At 41.8% G+C, this 18,405-nt stretch overlaps 1 protein-coding gene across 1 annotated transcript; it reads right to left on the bottom strand.

Annotated features, from left to right (window-relative positions):
• Positions 1–3,323: 3,323 nt before the first annotated feature.
• Positions 3,324–16,454, bottom strand: ncaldb (neurocalcin delta b). Its single transcript, XM_030788733.1, has 4 exons — positions 16,363–16,454; positions 5,297–5,694; positions 3,776–3,881; positions 3,324–3,418 (listed from the first exon to the last, which is right to left on the bottom strand). The coding sequence occupies exons 2-4, from the start codon at positions 5,672–5,674 to the stop codon at positions 3,324–3,326; spliced, it is 579 nt and encodes a 192-aa protein (XP_030644593.1). The 5' UTR covers positions 5,675–5,694; positions 16,363–16,454.
• Between the last annotated feature and the right edge of the window lie 1,951 nt (positions 16,455–18,405).

Below are 18,405 nucleotides of genomic sequence, written 5' to 3'. Positions count from 1 at the left end.
TGTGTAAGATTAAACCGGCTGTGAAGAGAGTCCATCTCCTCAAATGGATACACTGAGATCAGTCAGAGCGGAGACCAATGTGTCTTACCATGGAAATGAAATTGAAATGTAAATCTCCTGCCATAGACCTCACGGCATAAATGTGTTTTATTTGTTTTTGACTTTTTGTTTGTTTGTTTGTTTGTTTTAACTGTCAGGAGTCTCCAGTGTGACGTGAACTTATATATACAATCGCCATTTTGTGTGCAAAGTCATTTTGCCCTGTATGGTAGCTATCTTTCAAATGTCTGTAATTTTTGTGTCTTGCAAAGTTGGGCACTTGTTACAGTTGGTTGTTTTAATTAAATGCTTTATTTTGTGTAAATATATATTTTTTTTTTCAACTAAAGTTTTATAAAGAATATTCCTAAACATATGACTCAGTGTTCGTTTTGTGAAACACAAAGGGAGAAAACACAAGAATCATTTAGATGCAAGATGTTCCTTTTTTGAGACTTTTAATTTTTATAATATAATCAAAACAGATGCCTGTGTTTATAAACTAGACTGACACAAAATACAATTTACCATACAAAATCTACAAAATGGAAATGACAAACATTTTGTTCGACAGATAGTAGTTTGTACAGTATAAATTGATACAATACTGTTTTATCGAATATACTGTATTTGGCACTCGACCACATGTTGCTATCATAGGAGATACAGTCATGAAATGCCAGGTGCTGTGTTTGAAGACAATGAAATCCCAGATGGAAAAGATACTCAAGATTAAAATAAAAATCTTTAAAAGTCGTGTATCCTCAGGATAAAACCCATTAACCCTCGTCTCCCTCCGACGAACCAGCAGAGGATTTTAATGTCTGTGAGAAAGCCAATGTTGATTGTTGTGCCTGTAAAATACCACACTTCTAAGCCTCCTACAGGGGTCTCACCTGATGTCTCCTCTGTGTGCGCGTGAGTGTGTGTGTGTGTGTGTGTGTGTGTATGTGTGCATGCACGTCCAATTTTGTTTTACATGTGTGCATATTCACTGAAATGAGCAGGTGCGAGTTGAAGTGCTCTGCTCTTAGGCATTCACCCCCCCCCCCCCCCTCCAGAACATTGTGCGCTTGTTTAAAGAGTGTGTGTGTGTGTGTGTGTGCGTGTGTGTGTGTGTGTGAGAGAGTTGATACAAATTGGTTCAAAGCCACAACAATGAACACAGCTCTTTGTCTCTCATCTAAAAGGTTGCATTCAAACCTGAGAGTTGACCACATAGCCACTGATGTCTGAGCTATAACTACAGAATTTTCACAGCTTACGCACAACGGACACATACCGCACGCACACGCAAAGCGTCTTAAAACAAAGCAGAACCGGCAAATACGTGACCGACTGAGAGCGTCTGGTTTGATCTGTCAATTCAAACATGTGCAAAAACGGGTAACGCTTCTCATGTCTCTGTGTGAATAAAGGAGGCTTATCAAGCTCAAATATTGTTTCCACCCCCCCACCCCCCATCAATGACCAGCAACAACAACATAGATTAAATGAATCTAGGCCTTCACAGAACAGAACATCAAAAGTACGCGGACACATACTTCACCACGTGAGGGATTCAGCCATTTACAGTATACACATTATTCACACGTAATGTAAAGACCCGTCGGGTTTTGGAGTTAAACTTCTGAGTGAAATGACAGTTTTTTTCTTGATGTGAATATCTGAGTGTTTTTTCTTTTTTATATTCTGTTTGTGAAAATGAGAGTTTCAGAGCTAAAGATGGTGAGAGCCTACAAAAGCATATGCATAGCAAAACCTGTGGTCCTTGCGTTTTTTTATCTTTTTTTCTTTTGGTCCTCAAAGTCCTACATAAATATGAACATACTGTACATATGAATATAATGTTTGCATTGAAATGAAGCAAGAAATATCAAGAATTACATTTTTTTTTGTCTTTAAACCTTACAGTAAATCTCTTGAAATGTGACAAAAAAACACTTTTGTGTTACTGCCACGTAGAAGAAAATACACGATCTATATTTTATTTCATAGCGTTTCACGCTCCGTTCTCGAGGGACTCGACTGGATTTCACTTGAAACGTGACAGTTTTGAAGGTTACAGGATCCTTTTACGGAAACTCAAGTAAATGCGGTGACGAGACCTTTCGTTTGGACTTCGTTTAAGATTTTTTCCAAACACGTGCTTTCGTCACTCTGTATATCACTATGGTATGTCATTTGCATAGTATGGGGAGGACATGCTAAAACTGTATCAGTGCAGTTGTTGTATAATGTTCTGTGACTGGTATTTTAGTTCTTATTTCATTGGTTCTCCATGAGGGAACACTGAATAATTGACCAATCACAACGAGTCTCTTAAAGTACAGTAGTAGCTAGCACAGGCTCTGTCGTAACATTGTATAATCAATGAAGTTCAAGTAAAAAAAAAAAAAAACTTAACATTTTTAGTCAAGGGCATCTCTGCTCACTCTCTATTCGTAACAGTTCTGGGGAACTTTTTTTTAAAGGAGAGTGGACAGGGCTGCCATCATTTCTTCAAGAGAACTTATACAGATTGAAAATATTTCTAAAATCTGCACCAGAACTGGGTGCTTCAGTAGCATATGTAGCCCAGGAGGTGAACAGAAGCTGAATAATTTCACATTCTCCCTTTCTTTCCCATACTCTCTGTGACTCAGAAAAAAATGCACCTCTTTTCTGAGCCTCCCTGGTGCAGAGTCTAAAAACTCAGTCAGTGAGGAGACCAATCTCTCCTTCCTCCCCTCTGCTCCATCCTGGACCTCTCACCTCCTTAATCTCTGCTTATCTTTTTTGACTGTTTCACATATTCACAGGTCTACAATGGAGCTGGGGTTTTTTGATAGTTCAAGAAGAGGAGCAGGCAGAGGGAGACATATACAAAAAAATAGGCATATCTGTTTGAGCAGGTTGTGTGTGAGTGTGTGTGTGTGTGTGTGTGTGTGTGTGTGTGTATGAGTGTGTGTGAGAGAGAGAGGGAGAGAGAGAGAGAGAGAGTGTGTGTGTGTGTATGTTGCAGAGGAAGCTACTGGGTTTTAAAATTTGAATGTGTGTTACACCTAATGGTTCCTAATGGACATAACACCCATGTGTCAGTGTGTGTATGTTTGACTGTGAGTGTGTGTATAAAGTACATGTCTCCCTCAGCACAGAGATTCGTCTCTGGTCTAGACTGAGAGCCCACAGTCCCCTGCTGTTTGCCTGTCTAATGGGAATCAGGGGTGGGTTATGTAGAGGAGCATGTTTAGTGGAGGACCTGCATAAATAAAGGTGGGACAGTGGGGACAGCAGCCTGGCCTTTACTGCCCTGCGCTGCTGGGGTCACACTGCAAGAGCCGCACGATGGACGGGTCATTCTTCGCTCCCTCCACAAACTCCTCCAGAGACAATTTACCTACGGAGGGAGGTGCAGAGGTCAGACCAGAGTGTAGGAGAAGAGACAGACAGATACAGACAAATAGACAGACAGACAGACAGACACAGACAAATAGACAGACAGACACACAGACACAAACAAACAGACCGACAGACACAGACAGACAAACAGACAGACAGACAAACAAATAGATAGATAGATAGATAGATAGATAGATAGATAGATAGATAGATAGATAGATAGATAGATAGATAGACAGACACAGACAGACAGACAGACAGACAGGTAGATAGATGGACAGACAGATGGAGAGATAGACAGACTGATGGAAACAGAGAGAGATGGGTGTGTTATTTTGAAAGTAGCAGGACATACCATCACGATTTGTGTCCATCTGACGGAAGATCTTATCTGTGCGTTTCTCGGGTGTGGACTCATCCTCTGGCATCTTCATCACCGAAGAAACCATTTTATAGATGGCCTGTGAATTATGGAGAACAGGACAGCGTGGGGGAGAGAGAAAGAGAGAGAGAGAGAGAGAGAGAGAGAGAGAGGGAGTAGAGGTAGAGTTAGAGAGTGAGAAAATGAACTAAGTCTGACTTGATATGGAAGATAATACACTCATGGAATTAGAATAATGTATTCTGGATGACTCATACTAGTTCATCTTCAAGGGAATTTTTTTTTTTTTTTTTAGTAACTTGGCTGCCATCATTGATGTCATGCTTTCAGACTTAGAGGGAAAAACGTAAGCATGCTTCTGATTCTAAAAAGACTAATGGAACAGAGTGGTTCAAAAAGGACTTTACTATTACTGCAGTGGTCATTGCAGCGGTAGAGATATTACTTCTGGTGAAGTGAATTATATGTTGCTTCTTGAAGGATAAATTACAGGTTGTTTTTTTTTTAAGTCTCTTCAAGTTACTGTAATCAGAAAGCATGCAGAGGAAGTGAGGCTGAGTGTCAACCATCGCATTCTTCACAATGTACTTCAGACGCTAACATGCAGCCAACAGGAACGCCTTCTTCTTAAGAGTGTAAAATCAAACATTAGAACAGTGTTAAAAAAAGACTGCATTATGAAACGACTCAGTTACACCTAGTCTTCAAAAAAACACGTAATAATAATCATTTCCTTCTGCAAAACCATCAGAAAGAGCAGTGACCTAACAGGATGGGACTGAAAAACTCAGGGTTTTCTGTAAGTTTATTTTAAGCCGTGCGATGCAGTGATTCCTCTGTGAGATAGTGAAGATGTATGTCTTTTGTATGTCAGATACAGGACCACAGCACAAAAATCAAGTCCGATAAAATTGTATTCATCAGAAAGACTGGTTACTTTAAACATATGATTGGACATGACAATGTTTTTTTGTCATTTAGAGAGGGAAAAAGGAGAAGAAAGAGAGAAAGAAAAAAAAACTGTATTGATTTAAATCAGATTTTTTTTTTTTGTCATAAATGAAGTGACTGCATGGTAGAAGGTTTGGGTCGGAGCTCTGAAGGCCTCTTTAAATGGCTCTGAGACAACGCGTCCGGCTGAGTGGGGAGGTTATTAAGGACCTATTAAACAAAAAAAAAGAAAGAAAACAGAAAAGTGGAACAGCCCACCAGCGCAGCGTGCGCTAAAAGCTAACAGACGGATGTGCCGCTTCTGCTCTCCTCTCTGCCTGCAGCTCTTTTTTACAGTTACACATTTCCTGTGCTCTGAAGCCCTGCACAGTGAGAGAGGATACACACACACACACACGCACACGCACACGCACGCACGCGCCCTCTCTCTCCCTCAGACACACCAGGCACACACACACATTTACGGGCACGCGTTCATTCACGTCCGCACGCTCGAACAGATATAAAAAAACGTAAACAAACACAAGCTTCATTTACACACACCTGAACGATCTCCAGCATCTCCGCTTTGCTGATGTAGCCATTTCCGTCCAGGTCGTACATGCTAAAGGCCCATTTCAGCTTCTGGTCCAGCCTGCCGCGCGATGTGACGCTAAGAGCGATGATGAACTCTCTAAAGTCTATTGTCCCGTCGCCGTTGGCGTCAAAGGTACGGAAGACGTGTTCGGCGAATTTGGAAGCGTCGCCGTACGGGAAGAAGTTTCCGTAGATCTTCTTAAACTCTTCCATGGTGAGAGCTCCGCTGGGACAGTCTCGGAGAAACCCCTTATACCATTCCTGGATCTCGTGTTCGGTAAACTCTGTGCTCTCCAACAGGTCCTGCATCACCTCAGGCCGGAGCTTGCTGTTCTGCTTCCCCATGTCGGCAGTTTAGTTTTCAGCTGGTGGGGATGGAGAGAGAGAGAGAGAGAGAGAGAGAGATGGGAAGGGAAAAGAGAGAGAGAGAGAGGATATTTTGAGCTGCAACCTTTTAATTTAACCTTTGAACTGTATCATGTTTAAATGTCTCATGTCTGGGGATCCAAAGTCCCAATGTCATTGCAGACTAAATGAAAAAAAAAAAAAAAGTGTTAGCTTGTGTGCAGGTATATATCAGAGAAGGAAAGAGAGAGACAGAGAAAATCAGGTTCTTTTAGTCATAAATAACCATAGTTTTGCACAAAAGCAGATGCGACCCCAGAGATCTGATTATAAGGTCAAGTGACAGAGGACCCACATAGGCCTTTTCAGCTCTATTTTGTAAACGACAGTGCCCCCCCCCCCCCACACACACACGCACACACACACACACACACACACACAGAAGAGTTCTACAACCAACTGAACTTTCCATTGGTCGACCACAGGTGTGTGTGTGTGTGTGTCTGTGCGTGTTTGTGTGTATATGAGAAAGTATGCAACTGCACCGGCATCATTTCCTGATGTGAATCTCGCAGAGGCCTCTGTCTCTTTACAATGAACTCGCATTAGACACAGACATTTTGTACCGACTGCGAACCATACACAACATTTTTTGCGCTGGTAAACACAGCGGTAAGTTAACAAACTTGTTCCAGTCCCAAGCACTTAAAAAAAAAAATGGTGACCCTTTGCTTTCTTGACCACAGTCATCAACACTAGATGGGTGGGACAGGTTTCATTGTGAATGGTTCAGTCTAAAACAGTGCAGCGCAGGGTTCCTTTCTACAGTGTAGTTTTAGAGACAGAGAGAGAGAGAGTGAGAGAGCGAGAGCGAGAGTGAGAGAGAGAGAGATGCTTTTTTATAGCTTTGGAAATAGCATAACCCGAACTTTCATGCATATAAACCCTTCATGATTTAAGCCTAAATTCCTTTAAATGATCTGAGGTGAACACATCAGAACCGGGCCAAACGACACCAGACTGAAATAAACAGACGTGACCTGAACAGGGCCGAATAATGAGACAGTGTTCCAGAGGAATGTACAGCGGTTGCCGGGGTAACAGAGGGTAGACATCCAAGGTCTGATTCCTGTAAACAGGAAGTACTTCATCAGTCTGCCCCCCCCCCACCCCCAATTCTACTTAACATATACACATGCACATGCACATGCCCCATTAAAAGACTTTTCTCCAAGACACACTGCACAGCCTTAGAAACTGTCACATCTAAAACAGATGGTTAAAATAGAAACTTTGTTTTGGCAGATCCCAGGGGATAATTTTTCCCATTCACTGACTGTTATGACTTCATAACCATAGTATATGGTCTAGTTTCCAATATATTTGCCACATGAATTTAAGGGAGAAAAACACAACAACAACAACAACAACTGAGCAGTCTTTATCAGAATAAAGATGTATAAATGAGGGGTTAGAAATGTAGAAAGTTCGGTTTTGCACCTTGTGTTTGTCTTTTAGTTCTTTTACATGGCAATACTTTCCATGCCTTCTCACTGTTTATAACACTCTGTCTGTGTCCCCACTTCACATTAGCAAACAGAAACACGCACACACACACACACACACACACACACACAGTGTTGTTCTACATGAGCAATGGGATCAAATTAAGAGAGAATAATTCACTCCATTAAATAGAGGCACCGCTGTCACTGTGGACTGTTTGATGTCAAATTCATTTTGCCAACGGATCCTTAAGAGCCACTTCTAACACAGAGCGGCCTGTTCTGATTTTAAGACCAGGTTAAAAACCCTATCAGACGGAGATGGAAGGCCCAAGCACTGCATAATGACAATATCCAGACCTTGTCATTAATGACCTTGAACAGGGAGGAGGGTAAAGTTGTCCCATTGGAGGAGGACATGATGTAAAGTTACCAAGAAGAGGCAGCTCTGTGGCTTGTTACATTTATTTACATACAGGGTCAACAGGACATACACAACGCATGTTCTAATATGGTGAGATACACCGTGAAAACCACAGAAAACAATAACCTTTTTACGTTTTAAAATATTTAAACTGTATGTGTTCGTTACAGCCAAGACTGCGAGAAAAAAAAAAAACAATAGCTTGGAATCTTTTGATATTTACAGTGATGAAAGTGATAAACAGACTTTAGAGCAAATTTCTAGAGGGCGTATTTCTACTCTTCACACACACACACACACAATCATTCATTTCAGTTTAACAGAGCAGCTGGTGTGTGTAAGGTTGACTGGGTCTGGCGCTCTAGCCCCAAAGGCACTTGGTCTTACTAGATTCCTTTAAGACTTTGTTGGAGTGTCCAAACATACTACCTTTTTTATTCTCTCTCTCTCATATCAAACAAACATTTCCTTTCTCTGTCTGACAGACGTAGCAATTTCAGTTTCACGTGCATACCTTTTGGTTTCTGTGTGGTGCCCATGGGTTTGTGGAACCTGCCCCCTCCCCCTCCTTTCCTCTTTCACTTATTTCTGATCTTTAAAACGCTGTTCAGCTCAGTTCACTGAGAACAGACAAGCTTATTGGTGGTGCTCTCTCTCCCTCTCTCTTTCTCTCTCTCTCCCTCTCTCTCTCTTCAAATGACTCACTCCTCCACAAAGAACAGCAGCAGTATTAGTCAGAAAGGAACTGGAGGACAAATTCAATAGGCCAATTAGTCCTGAGGCACCTCTATTGTCCAAACACTGCAGAACACTGTGGAGCAACAGCCGCATCTCCATCCATCAGTGTTTTAATTGCTTAATGGATTTCCAGCATCTGCATAATGTCACACCAGGTTGTCATAGTGACAGACGGCCTAATCCACCCCTTACTGCAGCACGGCCTGAGATGGATTCATTTTCTCTCGTTGCAGCTTCCATGAGAGAAACTAGACAAACTTATCAGTCAATGTGTTATTAATTAACGAGAGGTATGTGTGTACATGAACAAGGCCCTGAGACAAGCTGAAAACACTGGTAGCACATCAATTCATTAACCATACAGGAGTTGTTATCATGGAGCCTTTTTTTAACGTTTTGGATCAAACTCTGCGAGTTATGAGCGCCGGACAATCTAAATAAAAGCATGAAATTGCTCACGTCATTAAGTCGATGGGTCAGTGAACTGTGATGTTAAAAACTCCCTGGAGAACAATGTCTCCGTGCTGTGAAAACATCACTTTTTACCAGACCTTCTTCTCTGCTCTGAGAAGAGATGACTGAGACACAGCTGGAGCCCTTAAAGCGTTTAGCGCGTCCATACCTCTTTTCTTATTCTCTCCGTCTTTCTCTTCCTTTCTTTCTCCTTTTCTTAAACAAAATCCAGTGTTTGGAAGCGCCTAGATGATCACCTTGTCCCAGAATGCTCCGGGCCTTAAGCAATTGTCCGTGCTTTCCTGGTCAATGACATCACAGCTGATCCGTCCTTGGGCCCCAGGCTTGGTTCCCGATAAACTCGTCTTAGCTCGTATTTATAAAACATTAGTGAGGGACAGGAGGATCAAACGCCGGTGAGGGCTCTATTTGTGAGGTCACCAGCTTGGAGATCACTCCCCTAAATTAACCCCTAAGGCTCTTACCTCTCACTACCAGCACAACAGTGACGTTTGCCTTACGCAACACAGCGGACAGCTAGGTCTTGTGGTCTTGCAGGTGAACGGCATCCTCACTACCATAGTGAGGGACAGGTGACCGTAGCACTTGGGAACATTCTCCTCACCCCTTTCCGAGACAGGTTTACTACATCTGGTAAAACTTAACCGAGCTATTACTAGAAACAAGCCTAAAATACAACCTTAATGCCATTAAGGCAATACTATAGCACTAACATGGAAGTGTGTGAACAAAACATGAACACACCAATTAAGCCCCAATGCGTATGTAGAAGAGGAAAGCAGTGTGGTGAATGCTGATAACACAGTGCAGCTGACACATTTATCACATCGCTGGCTCATAACTGAAAGGGACAAAATAGAGCAATTTAATATGGCAAAATAAAAAAAAAAAGAAGAAAAAAAAAAAGATGTAGTTGCTAATGCAGTGTGTTAATATAAATGCAAATATCATTCTCTGGAAACAGAAAAAAGAGCAGTAATTCAAGCATGGACAAAGAAATGACGGTGTGTGTGTGTGTGTGTGTGTGTTGTTTAGTCATGTTGTTTGGCTCTCACTGCAAAAATGACACAGGCTGTGCCTGTCTAGGGCCATTGAATCTGTAATGAGCCATAATTCCAGAGATCTCTCTTTCATACACACACATGCTTGACTAATTCATACCATCACACAACCATTATCAACCATCAATTTCCCTTTTCAAAAATGGTACAGCACAGTCTGGTCTCAAACACCAGGTCAGGACAGACCAAGAACATCAAAAACGAGATGTAGAAAAGCCACTGATGTTGACCCGGAGACTGGCGCTCTCTGAAATCAAACCATCCAGGCTTATTATGGAGATTAGCTGGTTTGGGTATATTGTACTTTGTGAAATTAACGATACATCTGTGTAGGAAGGTGGTACTCCATATATTAGGCAAGCATATAGTGTATCAGTGCACCTTGGCCTCTTTAGTTTAAAATCATACGCACACGCACGCACACACACACACACACACATAACCCTCAGACACCGCTTAGTGGAGGAATCCATGATGAAGTAGAAATATAGCGTCTGCTTGGAATTGCCTCACCTAATATTCTGTATTCTACCAATATAGATGATTGTATCAGAACATGCCTGACATGCCTCATCATATCTAGTTGCATGGATACAGCAGGAAATGATGTTCAAGCGTCAACAGCATTCAATAGTTAAGTCTTGTTGTTAAGGGGGGGGGGGGGGGGGGGGGGGGGGGGGGGGGGGGGGGGGGGGGGGGGGGGGGCTGTTTTCTCCCTAACGTTAAAGCGTCTCTTCACTGAAAGTACATATACTGATGATGGAGGATATTTTAATGGAATGGATTCAGAACCAGCATTAAAACATTATCTGGTGGTTGGCAAGACACAGATTAAGTTTGGTCATGGACTAAATTTCACCATTAATGGGTATTCTCAATTGAAAATCCTTTTTAATCCTAGACCAGGTTTAATGCGTGTCCGGAAAACTGCTCCAGTGGTTTGCTGGGTAGATTTCATTCAGAATTCCCTTGATGGCCTGATATAGCCATTGCTTACATATCTCTTCTAGTCACTGTCATGGAACTCATCCCAGTAGCGCTACTATATTGCTGTCCCTCATTGATATGTAGAGAGATGCCTGGATTGCGCAGACACATTTCCAATTTAACATTTTGTTTCTGGGCTCCAGCTGGCTGGATCACCTTTGTGATCTGATATTACAGAAAACATTGCTATCAGTTTACACTTCTCAGTTGCAGTGATGGCAATTTGGCAACTTAAAGAAATGATGTTACCAAACCATATAGCGTGATTAACGTTAGCTACATTTAGCAACAAATACCATGACGTTATTACCCAATCTGCTACTGGTAAATATTGCCTTACTGTTGTGTACTTAGTTGAAATGAATGCTACTTTGAAGTTAGTCACATTTTCAGACCAGCTTCTCTGACGGCATCATGCATAGTTTGGCAGTCTCAGTCATTCACCCTAATCCCATGTTTTCCCACATGTGTTTTCACACATAGCTGCTAATTCTCAGGCTAATGTCTCATCATTTGTGCTAGCTGTCTCTTAGCCAGCTGCACATGCCTCAGCTGTTCATTACGGCCCAATACTGACAGACTGGCACTCAGACTACTTTTTATCGTCATAGAAACCACTGCCAAGCTTAATAAACACGTACCAGTTTGTGATTTTGGAGTTACTATTGGGCGAGACAGCAGCATCTGGCATCGCAACTTCGCCCAGTGATTTTAACTGTCCTTTCAATACAGGGAAATAAGTAGTATTTCATTTGTCTCACATAACTCGACTTGCCACTCTGTAGATTCAGCAATATGGCTAAGAGATGCTGATACATTTTGTAGTAGTTTGGCACAAAAACATGATACCTCTTGGTTATGTTTTTTATGAGTGCTAAGGTGGCCGTCTCTTGGCTGACTGACAATTCATCCGTCTCTGAACAAAGGTGCTATTTTCCCCATTGTGCAGGCCCATGATAAGTCACATGCACACTGTCATCTCATGCTGTCAGAAACAGAAAAGCGACTAATTACAGGAGACAGGTCTGAAAATTACATTCTTGAGGACTAGCCATTCATAAAAAGACAGATTCATTTAAGTCACGTATGAGTTGTGAGGCTCCGTTCTAATCAGAAAGTATTCACTGAGAATTCTCAAACCAGGTAATTACTAATTTTCCCCCTCTCAATTTGAGAAAAAACCCCAAAAAAACCAAACAACACAGACCCCCCCCCCCCCCCCCCCCCCCCCCCCCCCTTCCCTCAGGTTTCTGAAATAGCGCTTTGGGAGTAAACAGAGTTTGAACAGACTGTTTGAACAAAACACAAGCGTTTAAAAGCCTATACGTGTCTGCTACGTGGTTTTTATCTCCACTTCTTGGTACATGGCATCTTATGCACCTCTTACATAACAGCCACAAGCCCTTATTTTTATCCTATTGCCAGAGCTTAGCCTCAGAATGCCTTGTGCTAATCCAACAGGCTGGAGAAGATGGACAGAGATAACGCCCTTTGAGTGCAGTAAGCTTTAATTCAGCACAGCGTGAGAAAATATATTGCCCCGTATATGCTTGAGTGAGGTCGCTTTTGATTTAGCATGTTTCATATACGTTTGGCTCTCCTGAACCGCATTCCTATAATCTTCATGATTACACAGACACTGATAACCTATCTGACCACTATCCTGAAAATCCTGTTTAAGTCCCTTTAGTTTGGATGCACGTCTACATACAAGACACAAAAGCTGAGAGCTGTAAGTGCACCGCGCAAGCTTATGAAATGAATACAACTTAATGAGATTGCATTTATCATGAAGCTTTCCCCTCCCTCTCCGTACCTTTGTAAAACTACACATCATTCACTCTCCTCTCTAAAAAGGCATTATCTCGCTCACATTTGCATTATCAGTCCCTTATGTCCACCACTGTAATATGAAAATGCAGAACGATGACCATCTGTAAACAAATCAGCGTGCTCTGCTTTCATAATGTCATGGCCTGTCACGAAAGATCTTTGACAGATAGTCAGTGTCAGTTTTTGTCATCTGTCCTCTTATGAAAAGCACAGACCAAAATACCAAACATGAAAAGTTACCAAACACACAATCTGCCACCTCATATAAACAAAAAAAAAGTTTATCTATTATTGAAATTAAAGAGGTAATGCAAGGTTTTCTCTCCACAGTGGAACCCTGGGCCTCAAAGAAAGATGACTAACTGGTTTTTTAGTCCTGTCACTGTCTGTATGTCACTGGTTGAGAAAAGAGTGAGAACACATTTTTCCCTGGCTGGCATCGATACTGAACCAAAGGTCAAGGGCAAAACCTACAGGTCCAAGAGACATCTGCAGCATGAGAAGAATAAACAGGGAATGGACGTTTTAAGAGTGGACCCAGTGATTACAGAGGCTCAGAGAAAGGGTCGTCATGATCTCTCAGACAGGATCTTTTCATGACCTTCAAACCTCTTCATGACCTCTGTAGACGAAATCAACCAACAATCTCGCCAAATGGTCAAGCCCCAGATACTAATATAACTAATATAAAAACTTTGAAGCACTCAAGATGGAATCAGGAAACATCTCATGAAGGCTGGCAATAGGACTTTCTTCTTATTAGAAAAATGAAAACTACTCAGTGATAAAACGTGAAACCTTTTTTTTTCTTATAATTTAAATCAGCCGCAAAAAGAAGGGAGCATCAGGATCACAGTACTGTTTGTGGAGTTTGAAATATTCTAGTTGTGACAATCGTTTTTTTTTTTTTTTTTCTAAGTTTGCATGTCTTATGTTTAACAAAGTTAAAGTCTTGATTTCATCTATTCTTCAGTCTTGCAGAAAAAAAAAAAAATGTGACATTCACATGTTAAGAAACAGACACGCAGAGCCGAGACATTTTGTCCTATTCGCATTTTAATCCAGCAGTACAATCCCAACCATTAATCAAACTCTAAAATTAGCTTGAACTCTACGTAAACTATCCTTGGTTAACCCTCATTCAATCTGATGTCATTCTTTAGGTTTCCACCATCTGCAAAACCCTGATTGAACAGCATAGCAGAACTTCACACGTGACGACTAAATTCCAACACAGTCTATTGGGAACAGGAGCAAATATTTGTTGCTACTCCTATTTTTAGAACAGAGCTTGGAAAAAAGTGTATTTCAACATTCGGTCACTTTCCATAGTCAAAGCGGCAAGTTTATGATACAGAGTTAGAGCCGCCTTTTTCACGTCACGTCAAACACAAAGAACAAAATTGTTTGCTCTGCCGCCATCTGAAATTTCAAATAGCGCTGAAAAGTGAACCCAACCATGAAATGATCACCAATTAAAGCCACGCGGGCTAATTATCTTGTCCGCTGTGTACCGTCGGCTTCCTTTTGGCTGCTGTCGTTAAAGTGAACATAACGGCTTTTGGGATAATCAGAGCGATAGGATGTGCCCTTGCTGGATAATGCGCTCACCTTCATTAAAAATACATAGCCATCGCGGCTCTCTGAAGACGGACACGCAGCATCACAATGCTGATCACATCTTTCACTACTTCATGGCTTCATGCGTCAGCAAGATTCATAGACAGCTCTGACAACAACAACAACAAACCAAAAACCATCTCTCATGCAGGTGAACCAAGAAAAATTTCCAGAAATACACCAAACAGCAAGCCTTTAATAGACGTTTTTTTCGTGGAATGCAAAATAAAAACCAAATAGGTTTTTTTTTTTTAATGAAGATGGACCAGTAACAAATGAGATTCCAATTTAAAGGACTCTTCCCTGTCAAGCCCTGATTAATGGCTAATAGTGAAGCATTGTTTGTCTGTATGCTTTAGTTCCCTACAGGTGTGTGACAAAAACCAGGGTAATAAAGGACAATGGCACCCCTGACATGCTAATCCAAAACTAAACAAACTACTGTTTGACTATCATCTGTTTCTTCTCTCTCTCTCTCTTTCTCTCCACCTGTCTCTCTTGCTCTGCCTAGCTCTCTCGCTCTCTCTCTCTCTCTCTCTCTGTCTTTTTCGTTCCCGAAGCAAAGACATCTCCTTTTGATGACGCAAAGCGAAAACCCAAGAAAACAAGTATTTCATGCTCTCTGGGACCACACACCTGAGGAGTTCATTTTCATCTGTGTGCCTTTAGACTTTAAAACTTTAAAAAGTTTTCTGAACACAGGCGCTCTTTTCCCTCCCCTCTCTCTCTCTCTCTCTCTCTCTCTCTCTCTGTGTCCCCCACTCATAGTCTCTTTTCATTGTCCAACACGTGTGGAGAATTCTCTGGTTGCTGTATGAACAGGAGAAACAGCAGGTCCAGGCTAAATCATCTCTCTCTCTTTTTCCCTCTCTCTCTCTCTCTCTCTCTCAGAAATATACACCGATGGAGGTCTCTCTTCTGAGAAGCAAAGCCGACCAAAACTGCCTCCACCCACAGAAGGGCACCTGATGGGGTTCTTCACTCAGCTGCTCTGTCATATCACTACAGTGACACAGTTTATTTATGTCACCCTACAGAGCTACAACCCACAATAAGCAGGAAAAAAAAGAGAGAGACACAGCTACTTCCTGCAACCTGATCTGTTCTGTTCTGTGCACTCAAAAGTACCTCTGCTACAGCACAACAGATTTAACTACACAAGATCAAGTGGCTGTAGACCCCCTTGTGTGAAGTGACTGTCACACAAAGACAGTGAACTAGAAAGAAAGCCACAGGGTATTTTATTGGAAAGTGTTAGCAAAACAGTGTATATCACTGGAATGCTCTGGTAGAAAATAAATTAAAAAAAAAGAGCTTTGCAAGAAATCAAGCTGAACATTGTAGATTTCACACTTAGGTAATGCTCTCTCTCATGTATTTGTTTAACCCCCATCCAAACATCCTCTCGCGCTTCCATGCGATTCCCATCCGAGAGCTTGATCCAGGGCTAATATCCACTCCCCAAGGTTCAATTTGCATGTTTCCCAGCACAGTGCCGCTTGTAAAGTATAATTTCTCTCACTTCCTGTCATGTCTCTGAGAAAGGAAGGGAGAGAAAGAAAAGCAGAGAGAGAGAGAGAGAGAGCATTGCAGCAAGGAAAGAGAAGGCTTCGCTGTCCGTCTCGGGTGATCCGGTACAACGTTGCGTAAAAAAAAAAAGAAAAGAAAAAAAAGCATCCTTATCTTATTAGAATGATTTAAAAGCTTCATTCTCTTCACCTGCACGGCATCCGCGGACACTGCCTCCAATGACTCAGAGAGCAGGCAGTTACGTAGGAACGCTTATGCCTTATTCAGTCCGCCTTTGGCATAAAAAGTTTTCATGGAGGAGCATCCCTTCTTATCATCCCTTTACACTCTCTTTATCTTCATTCGACCGTTTTTTTTCCCCCTCAGTGCTTGCAAAGCACAGATCAGCTCATGTGCAACCACACACACAGATAAGATCTGCAAAGAGGGGGGGTGGGGGGTGTGTGTGTGGGGGGGGGAGAGAGAAACTGCACTGCAGTAAAAGACAGTAAAACAAGGAAGGGGAATATAACTCACCTCTTTTTTGACTGCTGCTGCTGCTGTTGTATCTGGTGGATATTGCAGAAGGTGTTTTAGATGTTGCCCATAACCTGACGGAGGTGCCTGGTGGAGAGAAAGGCAGCCTCAGGCGCTTAGGTGAGCTTTGAGGAGTTGGAGCAGCTGCAACAGGTAGGCAGGAGTTGAAGGAAGCACTCTCGGACGAACCGGCAGCTACAACTCAAAACTCCACAAGACTCTCTGCAAGCCCTCAGCCCTCAGCTTAGCCTCTCTCAGCACCCAGCTGCCTCCCCCAATGACGTCAAACCTCTCGGTCACATGATCCCAGTGAACAGCGTATGAGAGCCGCCGTTGCCTTGGCAACAAGAACTCAGCATTCACAGTGTACTTTCAATGGGCTGACTGTCACTCTTTGCTTAGTTCTCAATTAAGGAAAAACAAATAGAGTGAAAACACCTGAAAAATAAGCAAATTTGGAAATAATCTGGGGAATGTTAATACATTACTTCATAATAACAATTGGGCTTGTAATGTTTTTCTTTTTGCAAGTAGAAATGCAAGTTATTTTCTATTGCAGAAGTGGCTCATGTTTCAAACTTGATTAGGCACGGTATTAAGAATGTTTGTCGTTTTTAATTGTTCACAGTCGTGTTGTTTTTCATCTCCTTATTGAATTGTGATGCACATGAATACTAACATATAGGGGATGCGTCACTGGTTAGCTGGGAACAGATGTAACCCCTCACATTGGAAGCCATGCTTTACTTAAAGGGATTAGGCAAATCAGAGCCTGTCTCCATTATCCTTAAATCACCGCCACCTTTTTCTTAATGGCTTTTCTTAAAGTTCCTTGCTAAGTCAGTTTGGCACAGGACCTAGATTCAGTCCAGAAACCATAGGTTGAAATCCTACAGTAACTGTAACATATGGAAGTGAATGAAATTTAAGGTATCAAAACCTGTGCACATATTCTTTTTCTTTTTTCTTTTTTGCATGTTTAGTCGCAGTGCAGATCTCTGAGTGGCTCAGTTAACATTGTGCTTGCAACTGTATGCAAAATAAATAAACATTGTTGTTGTGAGAAAAATCATATTCCCCCCCCCCCATTCCAACAGTATGTGCACTACTTGCCTGAGTGTCAGCCTGGAAATGCTTGCAGTGTCATTCTGTTCAAATTTCTTGCATTTTGTACAACTTTAGTCACCTGCTTGAAATCACTGCAGGCGTTTTTCAGGTCTTTTTTTCTCCACAACTTGCATGTTTTCTTTGGTTTTTGGAATACTGGGGCTCTTTTTATAGGTATGAAAAGACTTTTGAATGAGGTTGTATGGTGCAACAGGTAAAATGATCTTGGAACATTATGTCACAGAGGGTCCTCAGAAGCTCTTCATCAATTCCAGTGCAGTTCTCGTTTTCCCACAAGGCCCAGCAGTCACTGGAATAATATATCATCTGAATATTATCCATGCTTTGATCTCTTTCACATTCATCTGCCAGTATAGTTAGTGTGTCTAAGAAATGGGAATCCCATGTGTTTATGGTTCCCGTGTGTGTGTGTGGGCCCATGAATATATAAACATATGTTAAATAGCAGGGTCATTAACCAGTCCTCACTTCAAAAAAAAAAAAAAAAAAAAAAAAAAAGCAAACACCGATATTGGCAAAATTCAAACTCTCAGTTGGTTACGACCAGAGTTATGGTTAGATTCGTCAATCTTTAGTGACAGCCAAAAGAGAAGGTGATGGATTTTGCCCATCAGAGTACAGAGTCAAAGCTCTATCCATGTTCATCAGTGACTTTCTAAGACATCAGTTAGCCTATTACCTTTGCATGTGTTGCTGTCCATCACTTATCCCTCTTTTTGTGAATCATTAAAAAAAAAAAAAAAAAAAACCCCAAAGCTCTCCTCACCTGTCTAATGTGAATCTCCCGCTGTGGAGGACTCAATAGGCTTTGAGCTGGGCGCTAAATTAGCCTCTCCATGCTTCGCCACGGGCTTCTATCATTAGGTAATAGAAGCTTTAGCATGGCTAATTAGCACTGTATTGGGAGGCAAGGCT

This window comes from Chanos chanos, chromosome 12 (assembly GCF_902362185.1).
Source record: "Chanos chanos chromosome 12, fChaCha1.1, whole genome shotgun sequence".
Classification (NCBI taxonomy): domain Eukaryota; kingdom Metazoa; phylum Chordata; class Actinopteri; order Gonorynchiformes; family Chanidae; genus Chanos; species Chanos chanos.
The sequence above is the reverse complement of the archived record's forward strand: the minus strand, read 5'-3'. Positions and strand labels throughout refer to the sequence as shown.

Bases quoted from the DNA above. Each gene is read 5' to 3' on its own strand.
- ncaldb (XM_030788733.1), bottom strand. From the start codon at position 5,674: ATGGGGAAGCAGAACAGCAAGCTCCGGCCTGAGGTGATGCAGGACCTG. The intron at 3,882-5,296 runs GTGTGTGTAAAT...CATAATTCACAG, and splicing joins AGATGCTGGAGATCGTTCAG to GCCATCTATAAAATGGTTTC. The intron at 3,419-3,775 runs GTATGTCCTGCT...CTCCCTCCGTAG, and splicing joins GATGGACACAAATCGTGATG to GTAAATTGTCTCTGGAGGAG.